The 18,367-nt window shown below is 34.7% G+C and overlaps 1 protein-coding gene across 1 annotated transcript in view; it reads left to right on the top strand.

Annotated features, from left to right (window-relative positions):
• Nucleotides 1-18,290, top strand: part of DHX36 (DEAH-box helicase 36) — a 50,221-nt gene extending 31,931 nt beyond the window's left edge. Inside the window, exons 15-25 of the mRNA XM_032629867.1 lie at nt 446-589; nt 2,812-2,929; nt 3,932-4,030; nt 8,591-8,764; nt 8,913-8,999; nt 9,938-10,021; nt 12,180-12,279; nt 12,372-12,462; nt 15,348-15,468; nt 16,133-16,285; nt 16,684-18,290. Coding sequence (XP_032485758.1) covers nt 446-589; nt 2,812-2,929; nt 3,932-4,030; nt 8,591-8,764; nt 8,913-8,999; nt 9,938-10,021; nt 12,180-12,279; nt 12,372-12,462; nt 15,348-15,468; nt 16,133-16,285; nt 16,684-16,869 — 1,357 coding nt within the window. The 3' untranslated portion in view covers nt 16,870-18,290. The remainder of the gene's footprint in view (nt 1-445; nt 590-2,811; nt 2,930-3,931; nt 4,031-8,590; nt 8,765-8,912; nt 9,000-9,937; nt 10,022-12,179; nt 12,280-12,371; nt 12,463-15,347; nt 15,469-16,132; nt 16,286-16,683) is intronic.
• The last annotated feature ends 77 nt before the right edge of the window (nt 18,291-18,367 follow it).

The following is an 18,367-nucleotide window of genomic DNA, read 5'->3' as shown; positions in this document are numbered from 1 at the left end:
AGAATTGTTTGGTAGTTTGGTAATTAGTCATATACAGCATTTAAAATATATTGTATTCCCTTGGAGGTACTATTATACCAGTATGGTCGCTGGAACAGATTGTTCTGTGGAAACTGATATTAAATCATGGAACTGGAGGGCTTATAAAGCTAGGTACAAAAGTCCTCAGGCAAGTTGTGAAGTTTGGCTGTAGGCAAATAAGAATTTAGCACATGATCTGTAAGATTGGCCCTATGAGCTGCCACTGAAGCTGCTGATGCTGCCTGTATTTGGTGCTTGATTCCCCTTATGTTGGTAACTGGGAGGAGTGGTGAAAATCCAGAACTGCTAAAAATCAAATTGATTTAATAAAAAATGCTTTAAAATCCCTGTTTGTAGGCCTGTTATCGGTTCATGTATTTTTCATGTGTTTTTAACATTTTTTATATATTTATTTTCTAAACAGCATTACCATAGATGATGTAGTTTATGTAATAGATGGAGGAAAAATAAAGGAGACACACTTTGACACACAGAACAACATCAGTACAATGTCTGCTGAGTGGGTTAGTAAAGCTAATGCTAAACAAAGGAAAGGTCGAGCTGGAAGGTAAGATGGGACCTTTGAATGAAGCCTTAAAAAAAAAAAAATTTTGTGTAGCAAAATGTGTTGGTGGCATTTAAAAATATTTATTTAGGACAGTTACCTTTCATATTTTTTAAAACTAACTGCAGCACGTTTTTAAATGGGAAAGTTGTTTTAATCATAGTTGCTTTGGAAAAACTATCCTACCAAGTTTTCTATTTTATGATATTTCTACCTCTCATTCCTCAGTCTGCTTAATTAAAATTAATATTCTTTATGTTATTAGCTATATTACTTATAATTGTGTTTCTTTTTAAAAAGCATATATTACTAATAATGATAGCTATTAATAATATTTGAATGTCAGATCATCTCATAGATACTTTATATACATTAACTTGCTTAATCCTTACCACAGTGCTATGAAGTACGGGTTATTATCTCTATTTTAAGGGTAAAGAAATTAAGGTACAAAGAAATTAAGTCATCTATCCAAAGTCACACAGTTTTGTAAGTAGCAGAGCCAGGATTTGAAGCCAGGCAGTCTGGCTCCACAGTCTGGGCTACTCATGAGTATACTTCACAGCTGTGCTGGGTTTTCACTATCAGTTACCAATGAAAGCACAGGGAAAATACCTTTTCCCCACTGATGTGGTGATAACAGAAGAAATAGAAATATCTCTGTTTTAATGGTAGGAGAAAAGCTTTGCCTTTAACACAAATAATTGCACTTATTATTTGTTGTAATGCATACTTCACAGTATTTTTACACTCTTACTCATATGAGTAGTAGAATCATGTCTGGAGTTTTAGAAGAGAGTTTTTATTTTGCCTCTTACACGTAGAATAAAAAGATTCCTATTAATCTTCAAATACTGCCTTAAGTAAGGAAAGGAGAGTTGAAAGAAAATTTTACAGACCATTTTATCAGTCCTTTAAGTTTGTACTGTATCTTTAAAGCTCTGACTCACTTGCTATGATCTTTGCTGATTATCCCAGTATAACTTGACTTCCAGGTAGTTTATTAGATTATGCATTTGGTGCTGTTGAGCATAGTCACGGCTTAATTCACGAAGTGTACCTTCTAATCAGTTAACCGGGGCATACCTTGATTGGGGACCTAGCAGGATTAGAGTTTTCCCATGCAGACCTGTCATTACTGGATACTGATTCAAAAAGTATTCACTGTGGTGAATGGGTTTTGGCACACTTTCATAAATGAATAGTAAACACACTAGGCACACTAGGCCTTAGATTTGATCCATGAGAACAATTATGGAAATAGAGTAAATGAAGTATTACATTTTATCTAATTCTTCATCACCATTATCCTGGTGAAGGTTAACTGTGGAATTACAGTGGGATTTTTTCCTAATTGAAGTATAGTTGGTTTACAGTGGTGTGTTATTTTCTGGTGTACAGCAAACTGATTTCGGTTATACGTATATATGTATATATACACGCACAGTGTTTAATTCAAATGGAAAATAGTCCCTTGTGGGCTCTCTAGATATAAATTCCTTTAGCAAAGCTAATTAGATTGATAATTATGTTGAAGGCCAGAGCAAACTATATTAACTACGTGGTCCTCAGTGGAGACCCTCTTACTTTTAGTTTCTGCAGACATGTAATATACTAGATAATGGGTCTTTGTAGACTCATGACAGAAATAGCTAAGATTTTTAGAATTAGTTTATTCCTATAGGAAAGGGCCTCCCCCTCCTTTAACAGCAAGCGCCTACAGAAATATTTTATTCTGCTTGAAGATGAATGAATTCATTAACCTCTTCATATCTGTCCTTAACATTGTACAAAGAATAGTATCATTAAATAACCGTTTCCAACATGCCTCTGAGAACTCAATAAATAGCACATACCTAAAAGCTTTTAAAATAATATAGACAGGTTAACATAATACCTTGCTCACAAGGCCCAAAGAGATTAACCTACGTATACTGCTGTTATTGTGAATAGAAGTCTGGAATCTGTAAGATAGAAACAGGGAACCAAATTATTGGTAGGGGGAGGCAATCCTGTATCTTTTAGAACTAGGACTTAGGGTTAATGGATTTAAGCTTATTCAAAACAGGTGGGGAGAAGGAATATGTGATTAATAAAAATGAAATAATAAGTAAATTAGTTATGGTGTGGCTTGAAAGAAATATTGACTACTTCCCCTGCCTAGTCTTTTCTCTGGAGTTCTAAAAAGTCACTGATAATACACCCCCGCCCCTTTTTTTTTTAAGAGTTCAACCTGGTCATTGCTATCATCTGTATAATGGTCTTAGAGCAAGCCTTCTAGATGACTATCAACTGCCAGAAATTTTGAGAACGCCTTTGGAAGAACTTTGTTTACAAATAAAGGTAAATTAGCTGGGAGAGTTAAGAAAGTAAATAGGGTTCTAGTTTTCAGCATCTTTTATAGAGGAAAGTAGTATACTAATCTGCCAGAAAGAACTTTTACCATGCATTTGTTTTTCTCTTTGTGTCAGTACGGTTGATCCTTGAAGAGCGTGGGGATTAGGGTTGCCGAAAATCCACTTGGCCGCCTTTTCTGCCTCAAAAACAAAGGAATTGATAAATGACTCACCGAAGGGTGGTTAGTTGAAACAGTTTGGGTAGAATCAGGACTTAAACCCTAGTTCTTTTGATTCTACATATTGTGACCTCTGATTGAACACAAACCTTTCCCCACGCTTAGTTAATTTAAAAATCTGTAAAATAAAAATGCAAGTACTATATTTATTGAAAAAAAATCTGTGTGTAAGTGGACCCATGCAGTTCAAAAAAGGTCAACTGTAAATTATATTTTTTAAAGTTTTGATCAGATATTGACTAAACAGTTTTAAATTACATACTGCTCTGGAGCCAGACTACCTGGGTTTGAATCCCAAATCATCCTGTGGCAAGTTGGTTCTGTTATATTGGGCAAGTTATTTAAATTAACTTCATATAAAATTCTTAGAACAGTGCCTGGCACATAGTAAGTGTCCAGTAATTGTTAGCTACTGTTGTTGTGTCTTAAGATCCCTCATTATAGACTGCTTACCATTTTTTCAGCATCTTAATGTATTTTGATAAAATTAGCTGCCTTATTTTGTAGGTAATTGGTAATCAACTTGTTTGTTGAGATTTTAACCAGCTACTTTTCTCATTAATAGAGTTGGTGGGTGTTAGAAAGTAGTATGTTGGCCTTTAAACATGTTTTTATAGAATCACAAATATAATTTTTACTTATTCTGGTAAAATAACTAACTTGAAAATCGTGTATAGGTTTGATGCTTTATTTTGAGTCAGTGACACAGGCAGGATTAAACTGTTATGTCAATATATGATATATGTTTAATTATATTTGTCTCTCCCCAGATTTTAAGGCTAGGTGGAATTGCTTACTTTCTGAGTAGGCTAATGGATCCACCATCGAATGAAGCAGTGTTACTTTCCATAAAACACCTGATGGAACTGGTAAGTTTGATTTTTAAAAAAATTCTAACTTAGAGTGTTAAAGTAAGTAAGCCAGCTAATTATAAAATTTACTTTCATTATGGCAAGGTAGGCCAATGAATGTGCAGTGCCAGATTGATTCACTTTTTGGCTATTCAGCTTGGAATATGAAATATAAATTAGAAAGTTATAAAATGATACCTTTGTGAGTTTTCTTATACTGGGCTCTTTCCACACAAGTTTTTTCATTATAGGCCTGATTTCAAATTACATAAAATTTTGAAATCTTTCAATTACTGGTCCTCTTCATTTGTATTCCAGAAATGAATTTGGTTGCTTTATTCTACTCTTTCTGATTACCATAATGTTTTTAGAGCTTTTGTCAAATCCAGGTAACTTAATAACACTATGAACATTTTATAAAGGCAGCTCTTCTATTTTTGAAGGAATACTAGCAGGTGGCTTTTCTCCAAAATATCCTATCCCCCTACCTATCATTTTATTCTTACAGCTTTTTTCCTTAGATTCTTTTTTGAAGTCAGTGTTTTGAGGAACTAGTTTCAGTGTCTTAGTCAAGTGACCACTTAGTTGGTAGCCATCCCTTCATGAGACCATGTTGAGAAGCGGCACAGGACTGGAGAGAATTAGTGGGTGAGTTAATACCCAAAGTGGAGAGAAAGAATAGAGCTGTGCGTTCCAACACAGTAGCCACTAGCCACAGGTGACTGTTTAAATTTAAATTTTGAATTAAATTACAAATTCAATATCTTGGTCACACTTGCACATTTTAGATGTTCAGTAGGCACATATGGCTAGTGGCTACCACATAATCAGTGCAGAAATAGACATTTCTGTCAATGCTGCAAGTTCTGTTGGTTAGTACTGGGCTAGAGGATGCTGAAGATGTATTTTACGTATTTCAATTTTATTTGTGCCCATCCATGTAGATAAATTTGAGAATTTGGTCCATGTAAAAATAAGTTCTTAATGTGAGTATTAAGTTGTTTAAATGAAAAGCATTGTAACTTATCTGACCATCTTTGTTGGAATTTGGATTAGATTTAGTGAGGTTACTGGTATTTTAGGGAGCAGTGCGGTTTTACTCCTGACCTCTCTTCCCCTCCAGACTTTTATCGAATAGAACAGCAGTAGAGGGCTACGGGGTGATCAGAGAATCAACGTATTATTTGTGGTAGAGACAGACAACCAGAGGGCGGCTGGAGTCTGAAGCCAGAGTGGGATGACTTCCTCTCCCAACTGAATTTAAGAACCAGTCTTTACTTAGCCATTTGTAGGCAACGAAATTGTGAAAAGGCTTGGAAAATCCTTGCCAACAGTAGGGTCTGAAGCCTACATTTTGAAAAAAACTTCTTATTGTGCAATACGGCATGCCCATCCAGGGTAAAAGAGTAAAACAAAAATGTCCAGCTTAATGGTTTATCACAAAGTGAGCACTCTTATTTTTATTCATGTCAAGAACATTTCCAGTATCCTAAAAACCAACTTCCTACCCTCGCCCAATTATTCTACTCTCAGGCTCAAAAATAACCTCTATCATGACTTTAATGGTAATCTCTTGCTTGTTTTTCTTGATGGTTTTACCATACCAGTATACATCTTTAAAGAGCTCAGTTTAACTTGGCCTTTTGCGAACTTTACATGAACTCACACAGGATGTGGTGTTTTTTTTTTTTTGCAAGGGGGAATGGGGTTCTGGATTCTTTCACTGAAACATTGTGAGATTCATGTGCATTATTGCTTTCAGCTATAGTTCATTCATTTCTTTACCATATTTTATTATATGACTACTGAAAGGCATTTTTGTTATTTCCAATTTGAGGCAGTTACATATAGTGCTGGTATGACTGTTCTTCTATATTTATTGTTTCTTGGTGCACGTGTTTAAGTATTTCTCATGGGTGTACACGAGTGAATTCACTGAGTCATAACGTATGTGTATGATTTACTTTGGTAGGTAATGCCCACCATTTCCCAAAGTTGTCAAACTACTTACACTCCTACCAGTGTCAGTGGTAGGTGAACATTCTCAGCTCTATAGCATCACCAACCTGTAGTCTTTTATTCTAAGCATGTTGATAGGCATGTAGTAGTTTTGTGGCTTTAGTTTGCATTACCATGACTGCTGTTGAATTTGTAGGTAGCTTTTTATGCTTATTGCCCATTTGGATAGTCTCATTTATAAATTATTGATGCCTGTTTTTCTGTTACATTGTAGGAGGTCATTATATACTTTTTGTGTACTCTTGATCTGAGCCTTTTGTCAGCTGTGTATTGCACATGTCTGTATTTTTACCTTTTCACTTTTTAATAGTGGTTTGATAAACTGAAATTCCTAATTTTAATGTGGTCAAATGTATCAGTCTTTTTCTTTATTGTTACTGCTTTTTGTCCTTTAGTAAGTTTTTCTCTACCCTGGAGTCATGACGATATATTGTTTTAACTTTGTTTTCTTTTTCACACTTAGCTATATAATCCGTCTGCAATGGATTTGTGTGTGTGTGTGTGTGTGTGTGTGTGTGTGTGTGTGTGTAGGTGAGGTAATAATCAAAGTTTTTAGATATGTAGAGCAGTTGACCGAAACCATTTATAGAAAAGTTCATCCTTTTCTTCTTTGTTCTCCAGCCATAGTCATAGATCAGGTGTCTATGGATTTATTTGTCTGTTTGTAGGCTCTCCTTTATTCTATTGGTGTATATTTCTATCTTGAGCTGCTGTCACACTGCCTTAATTATAATATTGAGTCTTACCAAATAAGAACATGATCTGTCCCATTGATTTAGTTATTTAATTTCTTGGTGTTTCAGCGTTTTCTGTGTATTATAGAACTTTTTAAAAGATTTATATCTGGTTTGTAGTATTTCTGGATTATATTCAAACTTCAAAATTTTTCATTTTCTCGTGAGTCTGATATACAGAAATCAAATTGGTTTTGAATGTTGACCTTGCATTCATCAATGCTATGAAACCCACTTACTCTGATAACTATATGTAGATTTTTGAGTACACAGTCACATCTATAAATAATTGCAATTTTATTTATTCCTTTCCAGCTGTCATCCAGGATCCTTAGTACAATGTTGAGCAGAAGTGTTATGATAGTGTGCACTCTTATGTTCTTATTCTCAAAGGAAAACCTGTCAAAAATTCGTTGAGCATGTTTTTTGAAGATTTTTGATGGAAACTATCAAATGAAGGAAGTTTCTATTCTTAATTTACTAAGAGATTTTTATCATGCATGGATAATGGATTTTATCAAATACCTTTTCTGCCTCTAATGAGATTATACAATTATGCTGTTTTTTTATGTTAAATTTGTAATATATTGAATTACATTGATTTTTCAATTGTTAAACCAACTTTCATTCCAGAAACAAACCTATCTTGCTGAGATTCAGTATGCCATTATTTTATTTTGAGTTTCTCATGCATAAGATTATTTAGTTTCCCTTTCTCCAGATGTCCCTTGTCAAGTTGGTACCAAGATTATGCTAGGTTCAGAAAACAAGTGGAGAGGTTTTGTTTTGTTTTTTTCCTATTCTGTGAAAGAGTTTTTATAAGATTGAGGTTATTTCCTCCATAAATGTTTAGTAGAGATCTTTGTCTAATGAGACATTTGAGTTATTTTTGTTCTGTTTTTTAATTTAAATTTTTACATTTTTATACAGTTTTTAAAGGTTACACTCCATTTACAGTTATTACAAAATATTGGCTATATTCCCCATGTTGTACAATACATCCTCGTAGTCTGTTCTACACCCAATAGTTTGTACCTCCCACTCTCCCACCCTTACAACAAACTAGTGGTTGGTTGCCAGTGAGGGGGGGGCAATTGAGTTATATTTTTTATTTTTGTTGTTCAAATCTTGTTATTTTGAATGTGTACTAGACATTGTATTTACAGAGGTCTTTGTAGATAAAAACTTGGAGCTTGGGGTGATGGTAATTTCTTCCAGAGAGGATTTATGTTGCTTCTTCTGGGAAAAGCCCCAATGTTGGGTTCACTTCCTTGGACTTCTGTCCCTCCCCTAATCCTGGACTTATGATTTTTGTAATTCTTTTGTAACTCCTCAGTCTGCAAGCAGCTTTTCCATCTGTGCTCAGTAGGGTGATTGGATCAAATTACCTAGGTAATCAGAGCAGAAGTCACCCCGTTGTGGGGGGTTCTAGATAAATATTTTATCTCTTGCTCTCCTGTCCCATGTCTCCTAAAGTACTAGAATCTAGGGGCTATGCATTCTATATTCCAAATATGTAATAGTGTCTCATTTTTTGTTTTATTTCTTCTACAACTCTTGTACTTTACTGGGTGATTTTATTTGAAGACTTACTGGTGTGTTATTTCTCTTCCACCATTTATAGTAAAGCCAAGTTGTTTCTGTTTAAGTAAGTTTCTAACCTTTGCTGACCTCAAAACTTATGTTGCAAACTTATGTTTTGATGAAGAGAACTAAAGCTGAACAATATTAGGGCATTTGGACTTAAGAGTGGCCTATTATTTTTTCTTAAGCAAACTAAAATGTGCTTACAATGTGTTTTAAACATAAAACTCTTACTTTACAGAACGCTTTGGATAAACAAGAAGAATTGACACCTCTTGGAGTCCACTTAGCACGATTACCAGTTGAGCCACACATTGGAAAAATGATTCTTTTTGGAGCTCTGTTCTGTTGCCTTGACCCGGTGCTCACCATTGCTGCTAGTCTTAGCTTCAGAGATCCCTTTGTGATTCCACTGGTAAGAAAGATACAAGTAAAAGCCCAGGTATTTTTAGATACACAGGGTAGTTGTTTTCTTAGATAGATTTTTCATTGGCTTTTTATTAGAATGCCATTCTCTGTTATATACCATCAGAGCAATTTAAGTTGCCTTCATCTGTTTTAAGGGAAAAGAAAAGGTCGCAGATGCAAGAAGAAAGGAATTGGCAAAGGATACTAAAAGTGATCACCTGACAGTTGTGAATGCATTTGAGGTAAAAGGAATATATTTAAATGTTTAAAACCTGTATTATAGTTATCAGGAATAAACTGCTAAGTGAGAATGCCTAAAATTAGGTGAACATTTGGAAAAAAATTGTACATCATTTTTCAATTTTGTGATAACTCATTACATTTACCCTTTTGGAAAAAAGTCTATTTTTGTGTTTTGATAACAATAGAACAAGTGAACAATTTATTTTAAAATTTTATTTGCTGCTATTCTTTTGTATCTTTGTCTTACTGACATTTATGACAGAAGGTCCCTTTTTGTTCATTAAACTATGCATGTATTCAGATTTAACATTTTTGATAGAGCATGATAGTCATGTACACTACTCAGGATAAAGAGACTTTTTCTCTTATAGACAAGCTTATCTGAGGATAAACATTTATCATCCATCTTTGCAACATTTAAATGTAATTTGGTGTATAGAGACAGCATCTTTTTACTGTAGTTCTAGTCTCAGTTTTGTACTACCTATTATGGGAAAGTTTATATTTTTTTCCTTTTGAGCTCATTCAGTATTTTCTTTTTTCCCATCTTCCCTCCTTCTCTAGCTTAAAGCAAAGTAAAACAATATATGTTTGAAGTTGAAAATATATAATAGCATTGAAATTTGTTCAACAGAGTGCTCATTTTGACTAATACAATCATGTACAGAATGATGCTATTTTATGTAAAATGCACAGTATGTTACTATATAACTTGCTCTTTTTTGTGTAAAGAAAGGTCTGCAAATTCAGTTTTGGTTATCTCTTAACAACTAGGATCATGGGGAGTTTATGTTTTTTTAGTTTGTTAATTTGGAAATTCTTTGAATTTTTTACAAGAAAATGAAATATCAGTAGAAAGTAAAATTATTACCAAAATAAAGACAAACTGGTAAGCAGTCTTTGCTTTGGGGAACAATATCAATACTTTTCTTCATAGGGCTGGGAAGAAGCTAGACAACGTGGTTTCAGATATGAAAAAGACTATTGCTGGGAATATTTTCTGTCTTCAAACACACTGCAGGTAATGGTGAATGTTTTGAAGTGCTTCTCATATGTTAGGTTAGGGACTTATGTATTTTGTGTAGTCAAATCTATAGCAAAAAGTTAAGTTTTTGCTTAACTTTTGTGTGAGTTTGTCTTATGAAGTTGAATCATTATACAGAATCATAAAAGGAATCTTTATTAAATCAACTGCAACAAAACAAAAAAGGTGTATAGCATAATAAACAAAAAACTAATGGCTAAGAAAAAAAATGAGCCCAGAGTTTAGCAGGAAAATACAGAGAGGCTCGATTACTGTTCCTGCACCATTTTGATGATTCATCCTGAAAATTTTCACTAATACTCCTAAAATCTGTTTTAAAATCTCAGAGCGAGTATCTTTAACTTTTGGGTAGGTATTTTTATCTTCAACTGACTTAGTGTAGTGAGAAAACACTGGACAGGAGGCATTTGTGAAATAGAAGAAAGTGAACAATTAACAGGGCAGATGCACATCAGACTTCAGACTCTGCACTGAACTGGAGAAGTGATCTCAAGCCAGTGGGAGTAGAAATATCCTCACCTTCCCCCATTACATGTACACTCCATCTTTGTGGCATAGATTTAACAAATCTACGGGAGTAAAAGAATCCAGAATCTAGAATATTTAATCAAAAGTGCCCAAACATTAAGAGAATGAAAAGAAGGGTAATAACTCTGAAAGATACTACAGCCAATGGAAAAAAAGGTAATAGGTGTCTCTACATAGAAAATTTAAGAGTAATTGAATATGTATTTAGAGATATATTGTAAGAACATTTCCCTTAAGTGGAAAAAAATGAAGTGAAGTACAGTATGAAAAAAGATGGTTGAATCCAACCAAGTGTTTTTTGAAAATATTATATCTAGTCAAGATACTAATTCAAGTTTAAAGAAAAATGACAGGCATTCAGGAAAGCACTTGAAATACTGCACCCATGAGTTGATCTTGAAATATTTACTGACAGTGAAATGCTGCCTATTAAGAAGTGAATCAGAAAGAATTCAGGAATGGAGAGTACATGCTAAGTCAGCTGGTGGTAGATACTGAAATTAAATATGGAAAAATGCAAAACAGTATTGGGAATTATGGATACAGAATAAAGGTTATTATCCTGAACAATATAAAATAATGGTGATAGAAACCAGGAGATGACCTAGAGAGTCAGTTATAAGAGAATGTAGGTGGGGAAACTAAAGTCACGTAATTCATAAAAGGGATATATACTTAAATGTGACAATTTTATGTCTCATAATCTCTTACTTTAAGCTCACAAGGATCCTTTATTAAATATCTCTTATGATTATAAGAATGTAAGATTCATCTAGTTCAGTTTCATTTCTTTTTAACTTCCTTAAATTGAACTAAAATTAATTTGAATGCTTTTGTAAAAACAGCTTCTATATTTACGTTATCCCGTTGTTAGGATAGCATTTTTGTCTAATTCTTCTGTCCGTATAAATGCATAGTAAGTGTCTGCAATATTTACTTAGTTAATGATACTTCTGACAGTACTGAGATTAGGGTAGTCTTCTTTTGTACTTTGCTATACTACTTGAATGCTTTTTATAATGAGTCACGTATCATTTTTACCCAAAGAGTGATTTTTCTTATAAACACAAGAAACAGGCCTTAAGCTTTTGTGCCAGGATGTAACAGTAGTTAATTTTTAGTAATACATATATGGATGTTGGTTATTTTCTCTATGCTTTCCTGTTTGTTTGTTTTTTTCAAAATATGGGGTAGAGAGCAATTTTGAAAATTATGAGCCTTTTTGTAAACTGAAGTAATCCTTAAACATCAGTTGTTATTCCCTACAGCGGGCAAGCCTTAAGATTGGACAATAAATATTTTTGGCTTACAATCCATATGGTTTCTGTTGCAACTGCTCACCTCTGCCATTATAATGCAAAAGCAACCAAAGATAGTGTGTTGATGAATGGGTGTTGTTTTGTTCCAGTAAAACTTTATTGACAAAAACAGGTTTTTATAAATTTTGTAGTTTACCAACCCTGCTCCAAAACATCACATTTTTGCAAAAGTGTTTCATAAAGCAGGGAAAGCTCAAAGCTAAATTTATTTATGAGTACATGCTTTATAACCCCTATCAATTTGTGTGAAAGGTATTCTAGTTCTGTTTGTTACCATTGCTCCCTAGATGCTGCATAACATGAAAGGGCAGTTTGCTGAGCATCTTCTTGGAGCTGGATTTGTAAGCAGTAGAAATCCTAAAGATCCAAAATCTAATATAAATTCAGGTAAAGCAGAAAGTACAGTGTAAATAACTTGCTGCTGTTGTCAGTTGTATCCGTATTTTACTTTTTTTTCTCTACCTTCCCACCCCCAATAGATAATGAGAAGATAATTAAAGCTGTCATCTGTGCTGGTTTATATCCCAAAGTTGCTAAAATCCGACTAAATTTGGGTAAAAAAAGAAAAATGTAAGCATTGAAGATTATTATGAATTATTTGTAGTTCTCTCAAACTTTCGAAATCCTCTGCTGCAACAGGGCTTATATTGTACATTTGTTCTTACTCATAATAGGGCCATATTCTTGTTACTTTTGGTTATTGAAGAGAAGGCAAACTGTTTACCATGGGCATCACTTTCCCTCATAGCACATCCCTGGAGTCTGTTGCTTCATCACCCATTTTTTCACAAAGAATGTTAGTGAAATATAATATCAATGTAAATATGAGAACAGTAAACCAGCTATACCTTGTTTAGAGTAAATTTTGTTTCAGGATTTTTTTCCTCTTTTTTTTTTTGTTTTTTTTTTTTTTTGTTTTTGCGGTATGCGGGCCTCTCACCGCTGCGGCCCCTCCCACCGCGGAGCACAGGCTCTGGATGCGCAGGCTCAGCGGCCATGGCTTACAGGCCCAGCTGCTCCGCGGCATGTGGGGTCTTCCCGGACCAGGGCACAAACCCGTGTCCCCTGCATCGGCAGGCGGACTCTCAACCACTGCGCCACCAGGGAAGCCCTTTTCCTCTCTTTTAAAACAAGTAATTTTCTACTTGAGCTCTTGGAATAAAATTGTGGTGATTTTACTATTTTGAGAAATAAAGTATAACTTTAAATGTATGTACAAATAGAGTCAGCCTTAGTTGTAATTGGAGACAACAAATAAGGCATATTTTTGCCCAGTAAAAGAATTCATTCCAGTGAGGAAAAAGGAGAAACTGAAAGTCACAAATGGCTAGTGGTATGTGAATTGGTGCCACCCTTTTGGAAGACAATTTAGATTAGAATTATGTATCAGCAGTCATTAAAATAGTCACTGGCCCCGTGGATTCATAAGTGAATATTTGAATTTAATATTTTCTAAGGAAGTAATTCCAAATGTTTTTTGACAGGTATATTATAAACAACATAGATGTCTAGTAGCAGTGGGGAAATTACGGTTTTTTTTTTTTTTTTTGCGGTATGCGGGCCTCTCACTGTTGTGGCCTCTCCCGTTGCGGTGCACAGGCTCCGGACGCACAGGCTTAGCAGCCATGGCTCACGGGCCCAGCCGCTCCACGGCATGTGGGATCTTCCCGGACCGGGGCACGAGCCCGTGTCCCCTGCATCGGCAGGTGGACTCTCAACCGCTGCGCCACCAGGGAAGCCCGAAATTATGGTTTTATAAGACCATATTATATGGCATTTCTGTTAGGCGTATAAAACATCACTGTATATTGACATAAAATATTTGAACTGATGTTAGATGAAAAAGTTGGATGTTCTGTAAACATGAAAAAATATAGACCTCAAAGATAGCCTAGAGTGCAGCAGTGTAGTGGTTCTCAACCTGGGTGATTTCGCCTCTCTGGGACATTTGACAATGTCTGCAGACATCTGTGGTTGTTATAAGTGGAGGAGTATGTACTACTAGCATCTAGTACATAGAGGTCAGGGATGCTATTAGGCATTCCATAATGCACAAGACAGTCCCCCACAACAGAAAATTCAATATGTCAAGAATGCTGATGTTGAGAAACCCTATTCTCACGTGGAAGATTATGGGTAACATGAATTTTAATCACTGTAGTTGGATTATCCACATTTTAAGTGATCTGAGTACTTTTTTGACATCAGTACTTTGTCAAATTCTTCTTCATATCTATCCCTAAACTTACAGGTAGCTTAACAGAGAGACTCCTTGAAATACAAACATTTTATATATCCCTCTGCCATCCTGGGAAGGCTTTATGAAAGAAAGGTAGTTCTCTTTGGGTTTATGCTTTGTTTTGGTCTAGTCAGCACATTTTGGCATACTGGCTAAGAGTTTTAAGTTTTTGTTGGAACACAGCTGTGCCTGTTTGTTCACATGTTGTTTGTGCCTGCTTTCCACCTGCACTAGCAGAGTTGAGTAGTTGTGACAGAAGGTCTGCAAAGCATAAAATATTTTCTCTCTGGTCCTGTATAGAAAAAGTTTGCCAAACCCTGCTGTTCTGGTGATGTAGGGTTGCAGGATGGCATTGGTTAAATTGACTGTGCGGTGAGGAAAAGCAGTTGCTCATTTTATTCTGAATAATGGCTCATGACTGTGATTCAGATTTTGGTAGACATATTATGGATTCCTAGAACCATGAAAAAGATACTCTTAAAAACAAAGAGGAAGGATTAATGGATTACCAGCTTTATTCTGTAATTACCACTGACTATATAAACTATCAGACATCTCCCTGTTGAATAATATTAATTAAAGACTCCTACAAATTGAGGTGAAATTTTTGTGACTATCAAAGGAAGGACCCGTAAAAATGGAGAGATTGAACTAGAGCTGTGTACATTTATTCCAAGTATTCCTGTTTTGAAGGGTGGGGGGAGTTCAGTGAATGTGAGACCATTTAAAACATATTTTAGAATAGGTTCTTAAAAACCAGTTTTAGCTAACTCCCTTTTAAACAAAATTCTTCATTTTAAATTTTAGATCATTTCACAGTTATTCTGTAAATTGACGGCTGTTTATCAGTAGCATGATTTACAGTAAAATGTACAGACTATTCTCTTGGTCTGATTCACTTAGAATTATATCAGGTATTTCATTTTTTGTACTTTACTGGTATAGTATATATACTAACATAATTAGGGAATATTTTGTCATCTTTCTAATATGTTGAGTAATTATACCTATAAGAAAAGGATTTGTTGTATGATTTAGAGTACTCTTATTTAGCCAATTATTTTTCCATGTCTTATTAAAACAAAAATTTGGAAATTTATATTGCAGAAATAAATTGAACTCATCTGTGGAGTTTGTTTTGATTCTGGGATTAGTTTGGAATCCTCCAGAGTTTTGTTTTGTTTTGTTTTTAAACTACATTTTAACTTCTTTAAAGGGTGAAAGTTTACACAAAAACTGATGGACTAGTTGCTATTCATCCCAAATCCGTTAATGTGGAGCAAACAGAATTTCATTACAACTGGCTTATCTATCACCTGAAGATGAGAACAAGTAGTGTAAGTGAATACATAAAATAACCATGGGTCTGAATAACAGTCTTGTTGTAATTTTTAAATTGTATAGGTTTTCATAATTATAAACAAAATTTATTTTCTTTAAAAAAATTTTTTTTATGACATGACTTATACCTTCTTTAAGCAGATAGCCTATACTTTTAATGTGCAGATCTGTCATGATGTATCTTTGTATTTTAATTAATTGGGATGGTTATTTGATTTGCATAATTTTCTTTCAGAGCCTGCTTTCAAGACATACTGGCATCTTATGGTATATAAGAGTACACTTTTCAGAGAATTTTGTTGGCCTGTCAATATACAAGTATTGGTCAGAATATTAAGTGGGAATTCTGTTAATATATAAATAAAAAGAACTTCAGCTACATTAGTGTTTTGGTTTTATCACTTAGGCAATATTTTGTTTACAGAACAGTGCTATTGATTGAATTGAAACAAAAATATAAAACTCCTTTGTTCTCTGAAGTAAGAATGGCTTGTTTAAATGGTATTTCTTCAAATTTAGTCTCTGTAATTACACTAAAAGGATAATACCTGTTTTAGAAGGAAAGCACTAATAAATTGGTACTAGTGATATTATTGAGTTAATGTGACAATAATCCTTTCAGACTCCTTAATTATTCATTTGCCATAATTCTCATTATAGATATACTTGTATGACTGCACAGAAGTTTCTCCATACTGTCTCTTGTTCTTTGGAGGTGATATTTCCATTCAGAAGGATAATGATCAGGAAACTATTGCTGTAGATGAATGGATTATCTTTCAGTCTCCAGCAAGAATTGCCCATCTTGTTAAGGTGACTGACTTTACATGATTGTCTTTGATTCTGCATACAAGTTAGTATGTGGTCTTGTGGTTTTGTTCTTCCAAGTGTTACACATGTTACGTTAAATATTTCTTGCTTTATTTCAACAGAGGAAATTGTGCTGAGAAATTGATTCAGTTTTTCTGAATTGTTTTTTGAGATAGTTACAGACCAACCATTCTAAATGGCTCAGTGTGATAAAAGTTTGAATTTTTTTACTTAAGTTGGCTACTCATAACCACACTTTAGTTAGTTGCTCATTAGATATTTCAGTCTTTTTGTATAATAGCTTGTTAAATTTCTTGTACCAGCTGAAGTCACTTTTATTTATTACGTTGTTTGATAGTACATCTGCCTTTATTGAACATGTATAATTTTTCCAACTTCAGGAATTACGAAAAGAACTAGATATCCTTCTGCAAGAGAAGATTGAAAGTCCCCATCCTGTAGACTGGAAGGACACTAAATCCAGAGACTGTGCAGTACTCTCAGCTATTATAGACTTGCTCAAAACACAGGAAAAAGCAACTCCCAGGAACTTGCCACCACGATTTCAGGATGGATATTACAGCTGACGGCTTTTCTGTGGTGCCCTGAAAAGCCAGTTTGATAGCCATTTTCCATCATGGTTTAACTTTTGAGTAGATGTCAAACCGCAGGACATGAATAATTTTCATGTGTAAGGTAGAAACCTTCAGTAGGTAGTAAATAAAGACTTAATGTGCATGAGTTAACAGTGTCATCTGTAGCTATTATAAATATACCATAAAAAAGTTACTCTGTAGTGGTCATGTCCACATTTTGAGAGTATTTCTCATATATTTTGAATGTTGTACCACTTGAGAAATTCCTTTGTTCTGTTATGAAAGATTAATCTCTCTGCCCATAATGACTGAGTATAGAATCAGTAAAAATAGAATGGTTAGCCAAAAAGCAGTATCAAATAAGAATTTGAACACATCCACATTTCTTCTAATGAAACTTCTATCAGAAGTAAATTGTTGTAATAAAGCCCAGTATTTAATAAAATGTACAGTGTAAATCTCAGCTAGCTTTTTGGGTTGCTTTCTGCATCTCCACCTATCCCTTGGTTTATCTGATGGTTTTTTATCTTAGAATATATTTGTACCACTTTTACATCACCCTGTGCAGTGTAATGTAGCAATTGAGAGCATGGGTCTAGAGCCTATCTAAGTTCAAATTTTAGCTCCATCACTTACCACGTATCTTAGGCAAATTACTTGGCTTCTCTCTGTTTCCTTTTCCTTATCTGTAAAATACAGGTAACAATTATGAGGATTAAATATGTTTTCATATGTAAAGTGCATAGACTAGTGTCTGGCATGTATTGTGTACTTAGTTATAGTTATTATTTGAAACATGTTTTTAAACAATCCATTATGTTAGACTTTTCTTCCCCATGCTCTGAGTGCTATTTTACCCTCTTAGCCAGTGGAAGCTAGTGTGACATGTACTGTATGTTTTCAGCCCTGTCAGATTTTGACAAATACTGTTGGTTGCTATCCAACAACCATTTTGTCCCTCCCTTCCTGGTTGCTTGTTCATGTGTCCCCTCCTCTGTGCAGCCTTGTTCCCAGGGATGTTGGACCCTCTTCCCCAAGGGTGGATTGGATTGTTCTAAGCCAATCATGCATGGTCTTTTTCTCCTTATAAGTAACTGATGAGGCATGAATATGTGAGCCTGTCCTGGCTAATGGCAGCTGAGAAGAGATCTGCTAGGGGGCATCTGAGAAGATTTTCCTCACTAATAGACTTAAAGAAGGAAATTCTGTGTTCCTCCTTTGGACATTGTTTTGTCTGACTCTGGCACTTGGAACTGCTACAACCCTCTTAGGATCACAAGGTTGGCTCAGCGGGCAGGTGGAAATCACCAGAGTCCTTGATAACGCTAGTGAGCTGTTGAATTATCCAGACTTTGCATCTGCCCTGCACATGGACTTATTCTGATGTAATAAACCCTTCTTTGTTCTAGCCACTTTTAGTAGGGTCTTTTGTATAACTTGGCAGAAGGGTATTAACTGAAACACATACTATCCATTGTTGAGTGTTGTT

Source organism: Phocoena sinus, chromosome 4 (assembly GCF_008692025.1).
Source record: "Phocoena sinus isolate mPhoSin1 chromosome 4, mPhoSin1.pri, whole genome shotgun sequence".
Classification (NCBI taxonomy): Eukaryota; Metazoa; Chordata; class Mammalia; order Artiodactyla; family Phocoenidae; genus Phocoena; species Phocoena sinus.
This window is presented reverse-complemented; position numbering and strand designations above follow the sequence as displayed.